The 17,252-nt window shown below is 41.8% G+C and overlaps 1 protein-coding gene across 1 annotated transcript; it reads right to left on the bottom strand.

Annotated features, from left to right (window-relative positions):
• Positions 1 to 550: 550 nt before the first annotated feature.
• On the bottom strand, positions 551 to 13,422 carry RAB21 (RAB21, member RAS oncogene family). The gene is made up of 7 exons (XM_028745333.2): positions 13,029 to 13,422; positions 8,967 to 9,026; positions 8,713 to 8,820; positions 8,266 to 8,329; positions 7,368 to 7,422; positions 4,153 to 4,241; positions 551 to 2,389 (listed from the first exon to the last, which is right to left on the bottom strand). The coding sequence occupies exons 1-7, from the start codon at positions 13,194 to 13,196 to the stop codon at positions 2,250 to 2,252; spliced, it is 684 nt and encodes a 227-aa protein (XP_028601166.1). The 5' UTR covers positions 13,197 to 13,422; the 3' UTR covers positions 551 to 2,249.
• Between the last annotated feature and the right edge of the window lie 3,830 nt (positions 13,423 to 17,252).

Genomic DNA, 17,252 nt, shown 5'->3' with positions numbered 1-17,252 from the left:
ACATAAAGGGAATGGTGTTTTCTAAACTCATGCAACACTCCTGTGGACAAGCGTGATAAGCTTTGACAAATGCTTCTGAATGAAACTCACACCACCAACCAGCTGAAGGAGAGCAAGAATGCAGTAACTAGGATCAAGGTGCAGTTATATTAGGTGGCTCAGAATTGTACCTAAAATAGATCTGAAGGTGGCTTCTGCTTGTTAAGGATCTAACTACCTTCAGGATTACAAAGACTTCCCAAACCCCAGTCTGAATTAAGTGACTGGTGAAGCAGGAAGGTGCTGCTTGAATCATCTGGAATTATTTTTCCACCATAGGATTTTCAGACTGATACACTAATTTATTGTCCTACTTTGCAGTTTGATTTAAGATAGTTACAAGGGCCAAAGACTAATTTTTAGAGTCATTAACTTTAATGCAAATAAAGAACTGACGGAAAGCCTTACCTTCTCAATCAACTTCAGATCCCTCTCTGTTTGAGCCTATGTCCATTTTGTTACTACCATGCTACACAGTATCCACTAGAGAAAAGTAGTTGTAAGTAAAAGGTACTAAATATGAATATTTAATGAAGATAGAGTAGCTTACAGCAGCACATGGTTTAAGTCACAGTAACCAAACTAAACAGATGCACTTTAACAGATCATCTAACTTACAATTAAGGTCAATGGTACAGAGTACAATGTACATATTAAATAGATTATAGCCATGTGTGGCAGCTAGTTTCTTCTTGTAAGCCTCACCTGATTTTCATACAAATTGTGAAAGATAATAAATCCATGCAATGTTTTAGAAGACTAATCCTTAAAGCTTATATGCCAGGTTTTGGAGAGTGAAGTTAATAAGGTTGGTATCAAGTTTCTCAGTGCACCTTTATTTTTAGGTTTGAATGTGAATATCGATCACTGCACTACTGAAAATCCAAAGCACCACGTGACATTAGTATGAGGATCACACAAGCCAGTTTTCTAAGGCTAAACCAAGTACTCCATTTTCCACACCAACATATACCCATTTACCAAATAATACCTTCAGTGAAATTTTCTTCGGCATTCTACTTTAGCTTTACTCTTCTAGTTCCAATACAAGAACAGTTCCAGGTTATTTCCCAAATCTCTGTCCCTTCAGAAGATACTTTCTATATTCTTATTTGTAATCCCTCCTATTCAAAAACCAAGTGGATTTCAACAAAGCTGATACAAAACACATTCAGTTCTTTCCAATTTGAATGGCCTATTAAAAAACCCCCCAAAGAAAACTGTTGCAGCCAAGTTATTTTTCACTTATTTTCATTTCTTTAACTGGAAGAAAAGCTTGACAAGAAGAAGCAAGGATAAAAGAACAGAAGTTTCGTGATCAGGTCTTGCTTAGTGATTATCAGATGGAAGCAGCCAAGTTTGTAAGATTCAATTCTTGTGTGACAAAAGCAGCTATAAAGCAGTTCAATATTTTAGGCATGTCAAACTTCTATTAGAAGAAACAAGTGTAGAAGCAAATCACAACATTCCAACTAGATGTTTAGACCTTATGTGTTTAGAGACCTATACTTGCCAGAAAGTTTCTCCCAAAATATGTGAACTTCAGAGCAAGCAAAAAGAATGGACATAATCTAGCAAGGATAAAAGTGAGCAGTCAATAATGAAGTTTGTTTCTTTTTCACCAACTGTTACTCACTTCACAATCACTGACAAGACTAATGTACATATTTTTGCACCTGCACTTGTAAAAGCAGATAAAATATTTAATATGTAATTTACAATTTATTTTTACCAGCATGGAGTACAGAATGAATATATCAAAGTAGTCAGACAGTTATAGGTTGACACCAACCCTGCAAAAATAGTATTCAGTATCTGCTAATTAAAAAGAAATCAATTTGCAATTTTGAAGTGATAACAGTTCAATCTACCACAAAATACAAAGGGCTGCAAAAAATGTCTCATTCCAATAGTGTATATAAGTTATTAAATAATGATCTCATTTAAAATATAAATGAAGCCATAAGTCTTTCCCACATGCAATATTATTCATTATTGAAGAACTATGTAAAAAGGCCATTGGTTTGCTTTGTTAACCATTGTAGAAAATGCCAATTCTCTGGTCACATACTTCACTAGTTTAGCACTTAATGGTACTGAATTGTTAGAAATGATTTTGAATACTGTTAATTCCGATTCTCCACTGATAAAGAATGAGACTTTGAATACGGCAGTCTTCACTAAGGGACAAGATACACAGTCTTATACAATTATCCAGATGAGCAGCAGCCTCCACTGGTCTGAGCTGCTGGTTCATCATCAATTATCTGTACTCCCCGCCTTGCAGTTCCTGACTGACTGGAACCATTGCCTCGTGCTCTCTCATCGACTTGCGCTGTTTCTATCATTCCTAGAATTGAAGGATATTGCATTAGGTTAGTCACTCATAAAAGCAATTTAAGTCACACTGGTTCAGTTTAGCATATTCATAATGTTTTACAAAAGAAGCAGCAGCAAGAGACTTCTGACAGATTTGCAAGCTAGCCATCCTAATATTTATAAATGGAAGGCTAATGTTAAATGCCCAGTACATTCTTAGGCCAAGATAAAGGGTTGGCTTCAGATTAACTCATGCTTAGAAATGAATGGGACAACTTAATCATGACTATCTACTACAAAAGCAGAACAAATTCTAAATCCATAAGGTTCAGCAGCTAGGCTGCTGGAGGTTGTACAAGTTCAGATGCAGTAATAGCTCACAAGTTTACCTACAAATTTATTCAATTAAAAATGTATTTTGTTACCCTGAGATAGTAAATGGGACTGGTAGATTACTATTTTACTGGAGATCACTAGCCATAGATAATTCAACACCAGCAGTCCCACCTGTCAGTGAGTATAGCACCAACTTTCCAGTATTGTTGGTTGTACAAAAAATCCTCAGGCTTTGACTTTTACAACACCATACCAGAGGAAAATTTCACCATCCAACTGGGACACAGGAACTCAAATATGGATGTTCTATGACACAGAATGTAAAGTGTTGTAGCCCAGGGCAATTTTACCCAAGAAGTTGCCAACCTCCACTTTTGAAAAACTTGACTATGCAGCACAATTTAAAAAAAAATCCTGGGCCAAGAGGTGACATCACAACTTAAGTCTCAACATTTTAACATAGATGTAGTTTTCATTGAAATTCAAGAATCCAGCTAAGTAGGGTCCTTTACCTTTACCTTTTAGGAACTTAGATGTATAGATTAAGCAGATGTTATTTAAGAGAAAGATGGCCAATTCAATGTAGTAAGAGTTTAACCTGCAATAAAATCCTACAATGTGCATAAGTATTCAAAACTGCATAGTGACTAACATTCATGTAGCGCAGGGGTAGGGAATCTTTTCTGGCCAGATCCTTATTTCCACATTCCTGGAGGCCAAATTTGACAAGTGGGCAAGGTCATCCACCTATTAAACACCCAATGTCACAGTGGCACCAGATGCTGCTGCACTTGGAAGCCCTGACTGTCAGGACTTTAATGTGCAACATGGGAGTCTTTGAAAGCCCTTTTCCAAAAAGCCCCATGGTGCTCTATAGATTTCCAAAAGTGAGAGATCTAAACAGCAATGTATGGCTGTTTGCAAAAGGGCTTTTAAATAGCCTTGCACTGCACTCTGCAGTCCCAACAGTCAGGACTTCAAAATGGAACATCTGACATCAGCAGAAGAACAGGCACACACAGCAAAAATGAGCAGGATTTAATCTCCACTTGTCAGTTGATGAGCAGAGATTAAATCCTACTATTTTTGCTGTGTACACCAGTTCCCAGTAGGGGAACCAACATGCACAGACAATGCAAAATCAAACCCTGCCCTGCTCTGCCCATCAGCCTACCTCCCCTCCCCTCAGAGTAATAGCTTATTGGCAGATAGGCAGGTTTGACCCAGTGGTGGGCCAAGCTTAGCCTGTGTGCTGGAGGCTCCTCATCCCTAATGAAGAGCAAAAACACCCATCTGGACAGAAATGCTGTGCCAGCTGCATCTAAATAGATTAAATGTTTATGAAACACAAGTTATACCAGGTAGCCCTTTTTAATACTGGTTGCACTTGGGCTGCAATTAAAACTTCCCAATTTCACAGCAGTAACATAGCTAGCAACTCAACACAAAATAACCTACTTTTACACAGGTCAAGAAAGAGTTCTTCTATGCCTTTGTTCTGTTTGGCTGATGTGTGGTAGTGTTTTGCTCCCACCGATTCTGCATACCTGGAAATAAGGAAAGCCTTTAGCTCCCAACTAAAAAACAACAGCAATCCTCAAACATTATTCTACATTTTAAGGGAGTGTTGTACTTAAATATAAAACTTAGATTTCCTTCAGCATCCAGCATAGAGGAAACAGATGGAATATATGTACATTAGTAGCCTTGCAGGACATATTCAGGAGAAGAAAAGACGAAAGAGTAATCCCTACACAAATCCGACGTGGAGTCCCTTAAGACGGTTGGATGGCATCTTGTATGCCTCATTCCAGTAACTCCTGCAGCCAAGTTGGTGCCAAATATATTGCTTGGCTTTCCTTTGGACCACATCAGCAAGAGGGGGGCAAAGTGTCTTGCCATCTGGGCACCCTAGGACCTCCATACATACTGCCCAGGCTTGCGCTCCAGAGGTGTCCCTTCAGAGCTGCTATTGCAGCAAAAACAACATGGGAGGCAGCAGTTACAAGTTACTGGTCTCTGCAACCACAGCGGGTGCTGTGATTCTCTGGCAGCTTGACCTCACCCCCAGAGACGCAGTCCATTGTCTCTCGAGACAGAAAATGCCAACATGGTAGTAAATTGGGAGCCAATGTGATGTAATGCTCAGACTGATGGACTAACAGCTGGAAGGTTGCACTTCTAATCCCCCTTCAGCCATAAAACTAACTGGGTGGACTTTGGGCCAGTCACTGTCCCTCAGCCTAACCTACCTCAACAGGCTGCTGTTGAGGATAAAATGAGGAGAGGGAGAAGAAGAGGAGGAGGAGGAGTTTGGATTTGATATCCCGCTTTATCACTACCTGAAGGAGTCTCAAAGCGGCTAACAATCTCCTTTCCCTTCCTCCCCCACAACAAACACTCTGTGAGATGAGTGAGGCTGAGAGACTTCAGAGAAGCGTGACTAGCCCAAGGTCACCCAGCAGCTACATGTGGAGGAGCGGAGACGCGAACCCGGTTCCCCAGATTACAAGTCTACCGCTCTTAACCACTACACCACACTGGCTCTCTCCTTGTACACCACCTTGGTGTACACCACCTTGGAAGAATGGTGGGATATAAATGCACTAAGTAAGTAGGTGCTATGTTTGAAATTGCAGTTAATTAATTAATATGGAGGCTATTTGTTAAACTGTCTTTCCACCAGATGGTTCTCAAAGTGACTTAACAGTAAGCTACAAAGGCTGGAACCCAACCAGCCCATGCAAAGGGACTTCCCTTTCAAGCCTCCTCCCCGATCAGTTTTAGACCCACACCCAATCATATAAAGCAGATTTTGGAAGGTATGCAGGACACTGCAGGCAGAATAAAGTAAAGGGAAGTCCCACTGCATGAGCCAAATCCCCATTCCATTGTGTAGTCACCACTAGCGTCAACCTAAAGAAAAATACATATAGCAAAATGCAAAAATCAGGTAAAAACACATCAATAAAACCAATTAAGAACTACGTAAAAGCAGTTGAACAAATCATAGCATGTGGCTACACAAGTCAGCTTATGGAGGCCCATGACCACTCTAAAAAATGGTTTTGCCTTTTGGCAGATAGTCAGAAAAGGGGCTAGATAGACCTCTCTTGGCAAGGAAATCCAGAACCTGAAGTAGCCACACATGGGCAAGGGCTGAACTGCCAGAAGCTTAGCAAAGAAAAAGGGTGCAAAAAGCAATTATAAAGAGAAAGGGCACCCTTATGTATTATGAAGGGAGAGAGTAGTCTCAAGAACTAGGAATCCTTATGGTCAGTATCATTTGCTGAGAAATTAACATGTCAGGTCACAGAGGCAAACGGCAAAACAATTCCTGTTTGTTTTTATAACATATGGCAAATGTTTACTAAATACATAAATTGTCCATACTGTGGCAAGAATCCACCCAACACTCACGGGAAAATGTGGTGTGATCTTTTAAAGTAATCCATGCTTTGTCATGCTTTATTACATAGCATGACAAAGTTTGTAATTTTATTGGGACAAGTTGCTTGTTGTTTGCTATTGTAACTATTGTTACTCAAACTGTATCTTCTGTACCATGAAAAGTAAATAAGAACCTTATTTAAAAATTAAAAAGAACTAGAGCACTTCATAAGGGATGCGGGTGGCACTGTGGGTTAAACCACAGAGCCTAGGGCTTGCTGATCAAAAGGTCAGCGGTTTGAATCCCCGTGATGAGGTGAGCTCCCATTGCTTGGTCCCAGCTCAAGCCAACCTTGCAGTTCGAAAGCACATCAAAGTGCAAGTAGATAAATAGGTACCGCTCCAGCGGGAAGGTAAACGGTGTTTCCGTGTGCTGCTCTGGTTCGCCAGAAGCGGCTTAGTCATGCTGGCCACATGACCTGGAAGCTGTACGCCGGCTCCCTTGGCCAATAAAGCGAGATGAGCGCCGCAACCCCAGAGTCGGCCACGACTGGACCTAATGGTCAGGGGTCCCTTTACCTTTACCTTTAGAGCACTTCATCCCATGTTTCTATAAAGGAATATAAGCCAGCACTTCTCTCCCATGCCTGGGCACAGAAAACCAATAGGCTGTTGCGTTACTGTTAAACATTCACCAAAGCCAAGCCCAAAATAATTTACAGGGCAATCCTAACCATTTCTATTAACCATTTCTACTGAGAAGTCAGCCCTATTGGTCCTGGCAAGTATTAACCGCTTTCAATTTTAACCTGAGGATGGTCATTTGTCCGGTTTTAACTTTAATTTTAATTTATTTGAATTAATTTTGGGATGCATTTTAATCGACTGTTTGTTTTTATGCATATTGTATTATTTATATGATGTTAGCTACTCTGAGCCCGGCTCCGGAACAAATAAATTATTATTATTATTATTATTATTATTATTATTATTATTATTATTATTACTACTACTACTACTACTACTACTACTATTTCTCAGGTACTTGCAATTTGGATTGCAGCAATCTGTTGAAAAAATTGATGATGCACCACAACCAGCAACATAACTTAAAAAATATAACATGGAATCCAGAAATTTAAATCTGAGAAAAATAGGAGTCACACTACCATGAAGAATACACTGCAAAGTTCAGGCAGAACTATTGTTAACCAAATGTAGTGCAGCTGGGAAAAGAATGATAATATCTTCAAAATGCTATTAAAACTGAGACTTCAACTTACGTTTCTGCTTCTTGAATAGAGACATGTCTTTCCTTGTCCAAATCTATTTTGTTACCTGTCAGGAATTCAAAGTTTCTTAGTGTCCAAAAAATGAGAAAGCATATCTGCTCAATATTTTCAATATTTCTAGCCTCTTTTTTCCATTTCCAAGTCCATGAGACATTAGCTTCTTTGCTGCTACATCCACCCAATTGTTAGCCAGTTAACAACCTTTAGCTCAACAACCTCACACCACCCAAGATTGTTTATGAGATTGCTATGCAGTGGGAGTGGAGAGAAAGATGTCAAGACCTTTCTGCAGCCCCTTACACTGCCGCTAAAAAAAGCAAAAAGCACATTCCTCCACTCTGAACAGTTTGCAGAGGCAAGAACTTTTCAAGATGCGCTCACTTTTGCAATTCCACAGGAAACTGTGGTTAATGCAAAAGCAGTTGGCAGTTTTAAGGAGATACTGAAGTTTTTTACATGAAATGTCAGTTATCACCTGTAGTATAATCCTACTTTTGGAAATCCTTCACCAATCTAAACATTTGCAATACTAAGTAAATTGTATCATGTTCCCAAAGAGGTTTTGCATTGTTTTCTTGGACACGGGTATCTAGGAAACAATTCCCTATCAGGATTACAAAATGTTTAGAAATGTGTCATCTTTTGCTCAAGGAAGCTTTTCGCATTATTGCTACCACCATTTAACCTTCTGCTTTACTATCACTTCACTTTTAAGGTGCACAAATATAGTTTCTTTTTACTGTGCAATAGTAAACACAGCTGTGTGCCCTTACGAAGCTGTAGAGAAGCAGTTTGATAAGTTTTGCACAATAATTTAAAAGACAATTAGCACTTAAACTGAACAAGATTCCCTAGTCATAAAGTAAGGTGTGGAAAACCAAAAGCTTACCAACTATGCATAGACAAATTTCATTTCCCAACATTTTTCTTAATTCTTTGACCCAGTTTTTTACCTGCAAGAATGAAAAGAAATTTCTATTATTTCACTTCAGGATTATAGTAAGCACTAGGACAGAAAAGAATCTAGCATAAATCTATCTAACATTAAAATACAAGCAGGTAGAAATTCCCATCTGGTTTCCTACACTGAAAGCAATCCTATCCCTGTTTACTCAGCAGGTATGTAAGTGTATAGGACTGCAGCTCAAAGAGATTTTAGGTAGGTTGCACAACCATTACATGAAACCAAGTTGGTAAGAAAGTTCTTCAAGTCCTACACTGTACTCATTTCCATAGCAAAAAATAAAATAAAAATGATTACAGTATTAGTTTCAAGATAATTTGGTCTTCATTGAAGCTTTTGAGTTTACTTCTTCAATGGAAAGGGTATAGTTACCTTCTGGAAAGAGTCTTCATCTGTTATATCATACACTAAAATAGCTCCATTAGAGTCTCTGTAGTAAATAGGACCCAGTGCATGAAATCTTTCTTGCCCTGCTGTATCCTGCATGAAGCAAATACATTTATGTTAGTTCTTTTTTAAGCTAGTAAAATTAAAGTCAGTGCTATTTTGATACGCCTTGATATTTTGGTATGATAAACAGAGTTCTATCTTTAGACACACAAGAAATGTAATCAATAAACACATACCCATATTGCAAGGTTTACTCTTTTTCCTCCAATATTTAGCTTCTTTGTTAGAAAAGATGCCTACAATAAAGAACATATGAACATTAAATACCTTATGCCAAAGTAAAACTGATTCATGATGTGTTGAAGAAATTCAGCAGAATTACAATCATAAAAGTGCACTCAATGCATTATCTACAATGAGATAAAGATATCTATCTACTGCAAAAATAGAATATAGTGAATAAAAGGCATATGTTTAAGGCAAGGCAAACAATACCAGTTTTTGGTGTTGCTAAAAACTTTTTCTTCCAGGCCTTTGCTTATATTTAATACCAGCATGCCAAGTTTGTCCTAACCTGGTCGCTACTCTGTTTATTATTTATTTTTTATGTTTCATTGTTAACAACCATAATATACTTTTATGGAAGTCAATATAAGTATTTACAGAAGTAAACAGTTTTCTTACAAATAGTCAATTATGAAACTGTCATACCATGAAGACAGGTAACAGTAACAGCACAGAAAATCAGCTCAAATGGTAAAACTTCTTTTAACGTTTTGTATCAGAGTATAGCTATCCAAGAAGAAAATGCAACCAGGAGCATCAATTTTAAGAGCTATACATGCATTTAAAAGCTTGGTTTCTCCACAATATACTTAGAAGCAACTCCAAAGACTGAACAAAATGTACTTGATAGATGCCCACAGTTCACAATTGACTCCACGGGCCTTTCCTAACTTGGGGCCTCAACACATGTGTGTGTTAGTTTCTGTTTGCCACTGAGGTATGCTGCTGGAGCTGTGATGGAAAAAAATGTTTCCCCATCTCATTCTCTACCTCCTCCCCATCTCCAAAAAACTATTTTCTTCCATTTTTCCAGAAAGAAATTGGTGAGTGATATAATAATTTTTATACAGCTTGCAGCAGTTTGTATTTTTTTTTAAAAAGTTAATTACAGTTCCTCTCTATTGTAGACTGATGGTACTTTTGCTTTATATATTTATATCCTGTTTTTCTGGGTGGTCTTATATTTATTCAGACTATACCCTGGGCCTTAACTGTATAACAGTTATTGTTTGGTGTGTAAAGTGCTGCGGAAGGTATTACTGTGGATCATGCTGCTTGTAGAGATAATATTACTTAAGCCCAAATATAAGTTTCCTTTTGTTGACCACACCATCACTCCTTTTCTCCAAATGGAAAAACCCAACAGCATTATGTTGAAGCAGGTCTGTGCAGAACTTATCTGAGGCCCAGGGCAGGAGTTCCCGGTCGACTGGGAGACACAGAGCGTTCTTGGCGTGACAGTGTAAGTCTGGCAGGGCCCTCTGGTCAGCTTAGCCCTTCAAGGCCCAGGGCAATTGTACCCTGTTCCCCCACCCCTCTGCCCAGGCCAGGCCTGCCTTGAGGTAACTTGCCATTTCATGCTTGGTACAGTTGTACCTTGTTTTTTGAACAGAATGCGTTCCAAGAGTCTGTTCGACTCCTGGAACTGTTCAAAAACCAAGGTGCAGCTTCCAATCGGAAGCCGCACTGGACATTAGGCTTCCAAAAATCGTTCAAAAACCGGAACACTCACTTCCGGGTTTCAATCATTCAGGAGCTGATTTGTTCAGGAGCCAAGGTGTTTGAGATCCAAGGTACGACTGTATTGTATTTTTAAATTGAAGGTTATCAGGGCAGTGTACAAACATTCCAATAAAAATACAACCTATCAATCAACACTAAATCATTACTCAAAATTACAACAGAACATAGTTCCTGCAGTAGGCAAACCTGCCCTAAGCTCATTTATCCTGAAATGTCAGAAGCAACAGGTATGTTTTTACAGGCATCAGAAGGAGGTCAACAAAAGATTGTTGTGCCTTTAGTAAAAGAAAGTTGCAAGAGAAGACAGTTCCACAACTTAGGTACCATAACTGCATCACCACAGAACAGACCACAGCCACTTGTGGTAAAACCAACAGCAGGGTCTTTCTTGCTTAGCTTACAACATGGGCCAACAGATGATTAAATACTCCAACACCAGGCATATTTACAGTTAATGCTTCACTAAAACCATGACATTTACATTTAGTAACTATAGCACACAGTGCAGCTTTATAGGCCAAATTATGAATAAGCCATTTTAGATTCTTAAATTGATGAAGTAAAAACAGTAAGAAAATAAATAGCGTGTCTCTTTCAGTTTTCTATGTTCTCTCTACCTAGGTTTTCACTAGCAAACACAGCTGTTGAACTATAATAATTAATGTATGATTCCAAATTAAATCATATTAGGTCAAAGGAGAGTGCAAAAGATGTATTTCCCTAACCAGAGAAACCAAGCTATCCTGGGCACTCATCTCTCCCCAGCTCCTAGTATTAATCACAGAGTAATATGAGACTACGTGGTCACATAATACTGGATTGATGGATGTTCCCTTGCTTGGGAAATAGCACTGAATCATGACACAGCTGCCTGTCCCTATTCCCTCCCTCCCAGTCTTAACAACAGGAAACACAGAAGGTACATACCTGCAGGACTGTGTTGGAAGGAGCATTTAAGCAAATATAAATAGTTTTGTTTCCCTGCTACTCACCACAAGCAGCACACTACAAAGTTACAGTACTACCTTCAGATGTTGCTTTTAAAAGAAGGAGGCCACAAGTTAGTTCTAAGAAGTGAACTTCAAAAACCACCACTGTCAGTATGGTGGATCTTGTGATAACTCATGACTTCACAGTAATTTAAGTGACAGGTTTGATCATTAATTGTACTGTATCTAAGTAACCACAAACTAATGAGTCAATGTACAAGACGCAAAAATGTTTAAATTCAAAGGAACACAGAATTCTGGTGAACACTACACTTGGGACTATGATTCAGCAAGTTTCCCTGCCCCTTAAAACGAGTGTTTTTTAAAGAATCAATAAACTTCTAATCAGATTTAAACCTTCTGAAACGGATGTGTTCATTTCAGAACAACAATTTCATTGACTTCCTTTTAACTATTTCATTTTCTGCTCTCATTTGCTCCAAATACTTGTAACAAGATAGTATGCAGGAACAGTTACTAAATCTTTGGGTTGTTGTTGTTTTTGGGGGAGGGGTTTCCACAAAAGTTACTTTTGTTCAAAGAAACTGGAACAGCACATTATGAACCATGGAAAACACATTTCACATGTTTGGTGCACTTATGATTTACAGACGCAGTTCATGTGACATGTGAAATCATTTCTATAAGTGATTCTGGAAGTGTATGGGGTACTCAGCCACCAAGTAAGCAGCCTTGTTCAGTGTCCCTTGGCTACGTATATTCTTTAAAAATCCAGTGTAACCTATATGAAGACTAGATTTAAATAGGTTCAACTATGCATACAATGCTCCTAGATTTCACAACACACTGCTCTATATATAGTTAGTATATATAGAGCATGCAATGTGTTCATATTCCATGCCAGTTGTTTGCACCACAGAAACACATGCTCTTGTGGGGCACCTTAAAGACTAAGGGACGCATAAGCTTTTGTGAAGCAGAATCCACTTATCAAATATACTTCTGTTACCTGAAAAGAAAGAGGATTCCACAAGTGCCCATAAATCTGTCAAGCATCAAAGGTCCACAAACACAATAAAAAAAACTTTTATGCTTCCATGTGTTCTCACTCATATTTCAGCATCACAAAAGATAACGCAAAATACCCTTCAGAGGAGAGAGGGCCACCCTGTGAATCAACACCACCATAAATTGTTTACTAGGTATTTGGTACTATTTGGCTTTGAGCTAGATGCGGTAGGAAAAGGCTCGCGGCTTGTTCTGCGACACTTTCACGCCCTAAAAGCACCACTCCTCACTTCGGAAGAAAAGAGATTGAAGTCCCGTATAACCGAGAAATGACAGCCCCGCCGAGGCGTGCACACCCTTAGGACTCATCAAACGCAACCTCGACCTGGCAGCCTGCGAGAACTCTGCCTGGACAAGTGGAGCAGCAGCGTCACTGCATTCAGACGAGCGTGTCGGGGTCAAGCCCCCGAAGCGGCCTCTCGCCGCCGCCCCTCCTGCTGCTGCTGCTGCTGCTGCCGCCGGGCTACCTACCTGTAAGGTGGTGATGTGCTTGTCATTGAACTTGTTCTCGCAGTAGCGGAGGACCAGCGAGGTTTTCCCCACGCAGCCTTCGCCCAGCAGGACCACCTTGAAGGAAAAGCTTCTCCCGCCGCCGGCAGCGCCGCCTCCCGCGCCAGAGGTCGCCGCCGACGCCGCCATCCGCAGCGAAGTGGCCGCCGACGCCGCGGCCTCACATCCGCAGCCCCGCTCCTCTCCTAGCAGGGGGTGGGGGGGGGAGGCGGCGAAGGGAAGGCAGGCCCCGCGCAGAAGGAGACGGGGACACCGGAGGAAAGAGACACCCACTTCCCTGTTACCGGAGTGGGGGGGGCCGCCTCAGCCTGACTCCCTCTAATGGCGTCGCCTTCTTCCTCCTACGTCACGCGGCGTGCGGTCACGCGACGCGACGCTCGCCGTTGATGCCGCGGCCCAGTGTGGGTGGGGCGAAGCAGCCGGGGGCGGGGCCGGAGAAGAGCTTCTTGGGGTTCTGGCAGGATCCGCGGACGGGGACTTCCGTGGGGTGGATGGTACATTGCCCCATCGTCCTGGCAGAGCTGCTCTTCAGTCACGTTGATTTATAATAATAATGGTAATCTATAAATGCAGCAACAACAACAACAACAACAATAATAATGTGCCACCGGCAGCAGCAGCTGCTGGGAAAGAGGAAGAGGCTGGCGTTTCGCTATACGCTGTGCAGATCGTCAAGCCTCTGAACTGCATTGTAAACGTCGCTGGGCGTCTGGCTAGGGAAAATGGCGGGGAAGAGGGGTGTGTGCGCGCGTGTGTTGCATTTCTGAAACCTGGTCCGTGCTACACGCTTGCTCCGTGTAAGTCCAGCTGATTGTAACGAGGCGCAGTCGTAAGTACGGGTGCGCAGGATTGAGGCCGTTGAAGATTTATTTCATTTTTTACTGTAAAGAGAACCTCCAAGCGGTTTACAGAAGGAACAATAAAATAAAAATTAACAAAAACTTTCAAAAACTTAACAGATTAAAATGCGCATCAACTATTGAGAAAGGTGCCCTGATAATAAATGAAGTTAGTCGATGAAGCAAGGAGTCCCGTCCCGATGCGGACGTTGGATTGGAGGGAAATCTCTCGTGATTCATCGTTATAGCTTCAGAAGCGGCTTTTGGGATTTCGGTCCGTTCCCCCCCCCCCCCCCCCCCGCTACTTCAAACGGAGATGCTGCTGCTGGAACCTGATTGCTAACGTGTGGGCAGTTAGATTTGCCTAGGACTTGCTTTCGAAGGAGCAAGCAAAATCCTTCGCCTGCACTGCTCCCATCTTCTGCTATTTCCTACACTCCCCAAGATCTCTGCACTTGGCAAAGGGAGGACTTCAAGCCGAATTTAATCCAGAATCCAACTGTTGTCACCCACCTTTGTGATAAATGGCACAATCCTATGATAAGTTTTGTAGAAACCCTCTTGCATAGGAGCCAACTCTTAGAAGGGTCTTTGTCCTACCAATAAAATATTTGAGAGGGCCAGGCCTCCCCAAAGATGGGCATTGCCATTCAAATAGTGTGCATACATGGGATCAATTATGTGGGGCGGGGCTTACCTCCTCCCCATATTTTATTCAAGTTGGCACCCCTGCCCTGCAAAAACATGTGATGTAAAACTGCCTTAATATTATATGCTGGGAAGTGGATTGGGGTGGTGGTGGAGTGCAACTCTTATTAATTCTCCTGGACCTCTCAGCAGCACTGTGCCCTACTGGGTCATGTAGCTGGATTGAGTTTACTGTACTTTTCTGTGTATAAGACTAGGGGTTTTTTTACTGAAAAATGTTTAAAAGGGGGGCAGTCTTATACAGTGGTACCTCGGGTTAAGAACGTAATTCGTTCTGGAGGTCCGTTCTTAACCTGAAACTTTTCTTAACCTGAAGTACCACTTTAGCTAATAGGGCTTCCCGCTGTCACTGCATGATTTTTGTTCTCATCCTGAAGCAAAGTTCTTAACCTGAGGTACTATTTCTGGGTTAGCGACGTCTGTAACCTGAAGCGTCTGTAACCCGAGGTACCACTGTACACGGGAGCAATCTCCCCCCATTTTCTTAATTTTGAGTGTGTTTTACACGGGGGCGTGTTATACATAGAAAAATACAGTAAGTAGCATGGTATTGCAGTGGATCTTGTCTTTAAAAGTATGGTCCTAGAGGAGGAGACTTTTGCTTTGCTCCATGGTTTTTGGGCTGCTGTAGGGCTCTGGTTCAGACCCAGTGCTATTTAATGTCTACCTGAATCTGCTGGGGAAAACAGTACTGATGACATGCATCTTGATCAGTGTTTCCCAACCTTTTTTGGGCAAAGGCACACGGAGGTAGGCTGGTGTGCCGTGGGAGGGAGGCGGGCGACCCGGGCGGCGAGAGGCGGGGCGGCGGCGAGCACACGCGGGGCGGCGAGCGAGCCCCCCCCCATCCCATCGCCGCTCGCTCCAGTAGGCCGGCCGAAGCGAGCGGCGATGGGATGCGGGAGGGAGCCCGCCCGCCGCCCCGCACGCGCCCGCTGCCGCCCCCCCGCCGCCCGAGTCGCCCGCCTCCCTCCCACGGAACACAAGGCAACATTAGTGTGCCGCGGAACACCGGTTGGGAAACACTGATCTTGATCTCTCATTTGCATCTAAAAGTCCCAGGGAGGCAGTGATCTGGATCAAAGGATACAACATATATTGGATGGAATTATACTCCTCCTGAAGGAGCACCATGCAGGCACGCAGCTTGAGGCAGGAGACTGGGATCTGCCCTGCCCTAAGTAGTTTAGGGACAGCTTTTTCAAGGAGTGCCTTCACCCATGTTAACCTGGCTGTGTCTTAATGGGGGGGGGGTGGAGGCAATGCTTGCTTGGCTCAGTTAAGTTGGTAGACATGAAAGGTGACATAGGAGATTTGAATCTAGCTCGTACAAAGCTGCTTTTACTGGGAGAAGAGGTGGGACTGAATTTGCTTGTAGAACTAGAATTGCCTGCCTCTCTAGTACATTTCTTCCAACCATTTTAAGACTACTTTGTACCTTCTGCTATAAATTCCAGTATGAGTCTCTTCTGAGCTAAGACCTGGCCCTTGGATTACGTACTAATGTTCAGGTTTATCAGACCCCAACTTTGCACAGCTTTAACACCCAGCTTTTAAGCAGTTGCATCTGTTTGCTCACAGCGACTCATCTTTCTAGAGCAATATATCTATACTCACGCTTATAGAAACAAAGGAAACAGTTATATCAGACCCATCTATTTTAAATGAAAGTCATTCATCACAGAACCATTTTCAAAGCTTAAGGACCAGAAACAGATTGCGAAGAATCCATTTTTAGGAATGACCTTTAAATAATATGGTTAGATAGAACAGCCAGGTGCTCTGTCAGCTGGGGAAGCAAATTGATTTATATTGCTGCCTTTGCGCTGCATTGTTGCTAATGCGTTTTGAGAAGCAATCTAAAATGTTCCCTTTGCTACATGTGGACAAATTGCTACTGAAAGAGACACTGCATTTTATAATTAAATCTCTAATTTAAAAAATGCATTAACAAACAAGGAAAGTGCTCAAATGCCTTTGTAGATCTTTAAAAAGCCAATTATTTTATTTAAAGCATTTTTATCTGCTCTTTAGCCAAACACAGGCGACCAGAGCAGTTTGCAACTATGTGTAGTAAGATAGTCCCTGCTCTCAGATACATAATCTAAAAGACGGGACACAAAAGGAAAAGGGGTTGATAAGGAGGAGGAAATAAACTCAGATGACAATATCTGGAGGGCCACAGGTTCCCCACCAACTGCTCTACATCTCTTTGGGGGGTGGGGTACTGGGTCTGTAAAGACTAAATGGCTATGAAGTGGGGAAATGTGTCCTCAGCACACCCAGACTAAGGACAAATGGGTGTTAGTTTAATTCTTTATGGACAAAGCACACATTGAACAGTAGCTCCTAAGATGCACAGAACATACACACACTTCTGATGCCTAAGTAGCTGGCATCCGAGCTGGATTGTTGGAGCAACAGCAGAACCATTCCTCCACCCAAACCTAAGTACCTTTGTCTGACAGGGCAAGTGTAAGCAACCTGCAACATCTAAAGGGAAATTGCCACTGTGCCTGTCACTTCAAGCTTCCCCTCCCAGTCCTGGGAGACAGAGATTCTGCCTAGCCTCTCCCCTCAGGCACCACCTCTTCCTCTGCTCCTGGGCATTCTGCCTTCTTCTTGCCCTGGCTGCTGC

The sequence above is a fragment of the Podarcis muralis genome, chromosome 10 (assembly GCF_964188315.1).
Source record: "Podarcis muralis chromosome 10, rPodMur119.hap1.1, whole genome shotgun sequence".
NCBI classification, from domain to species: Eukaryota; Metazoa; Chordata; class Lepidosauria; order Squamata; family Lacertidae; genus Podarcis; species Podarcis muralis.
This window is presented reverse-complemented; position numbering and strand designations above follow the sequence as displayed.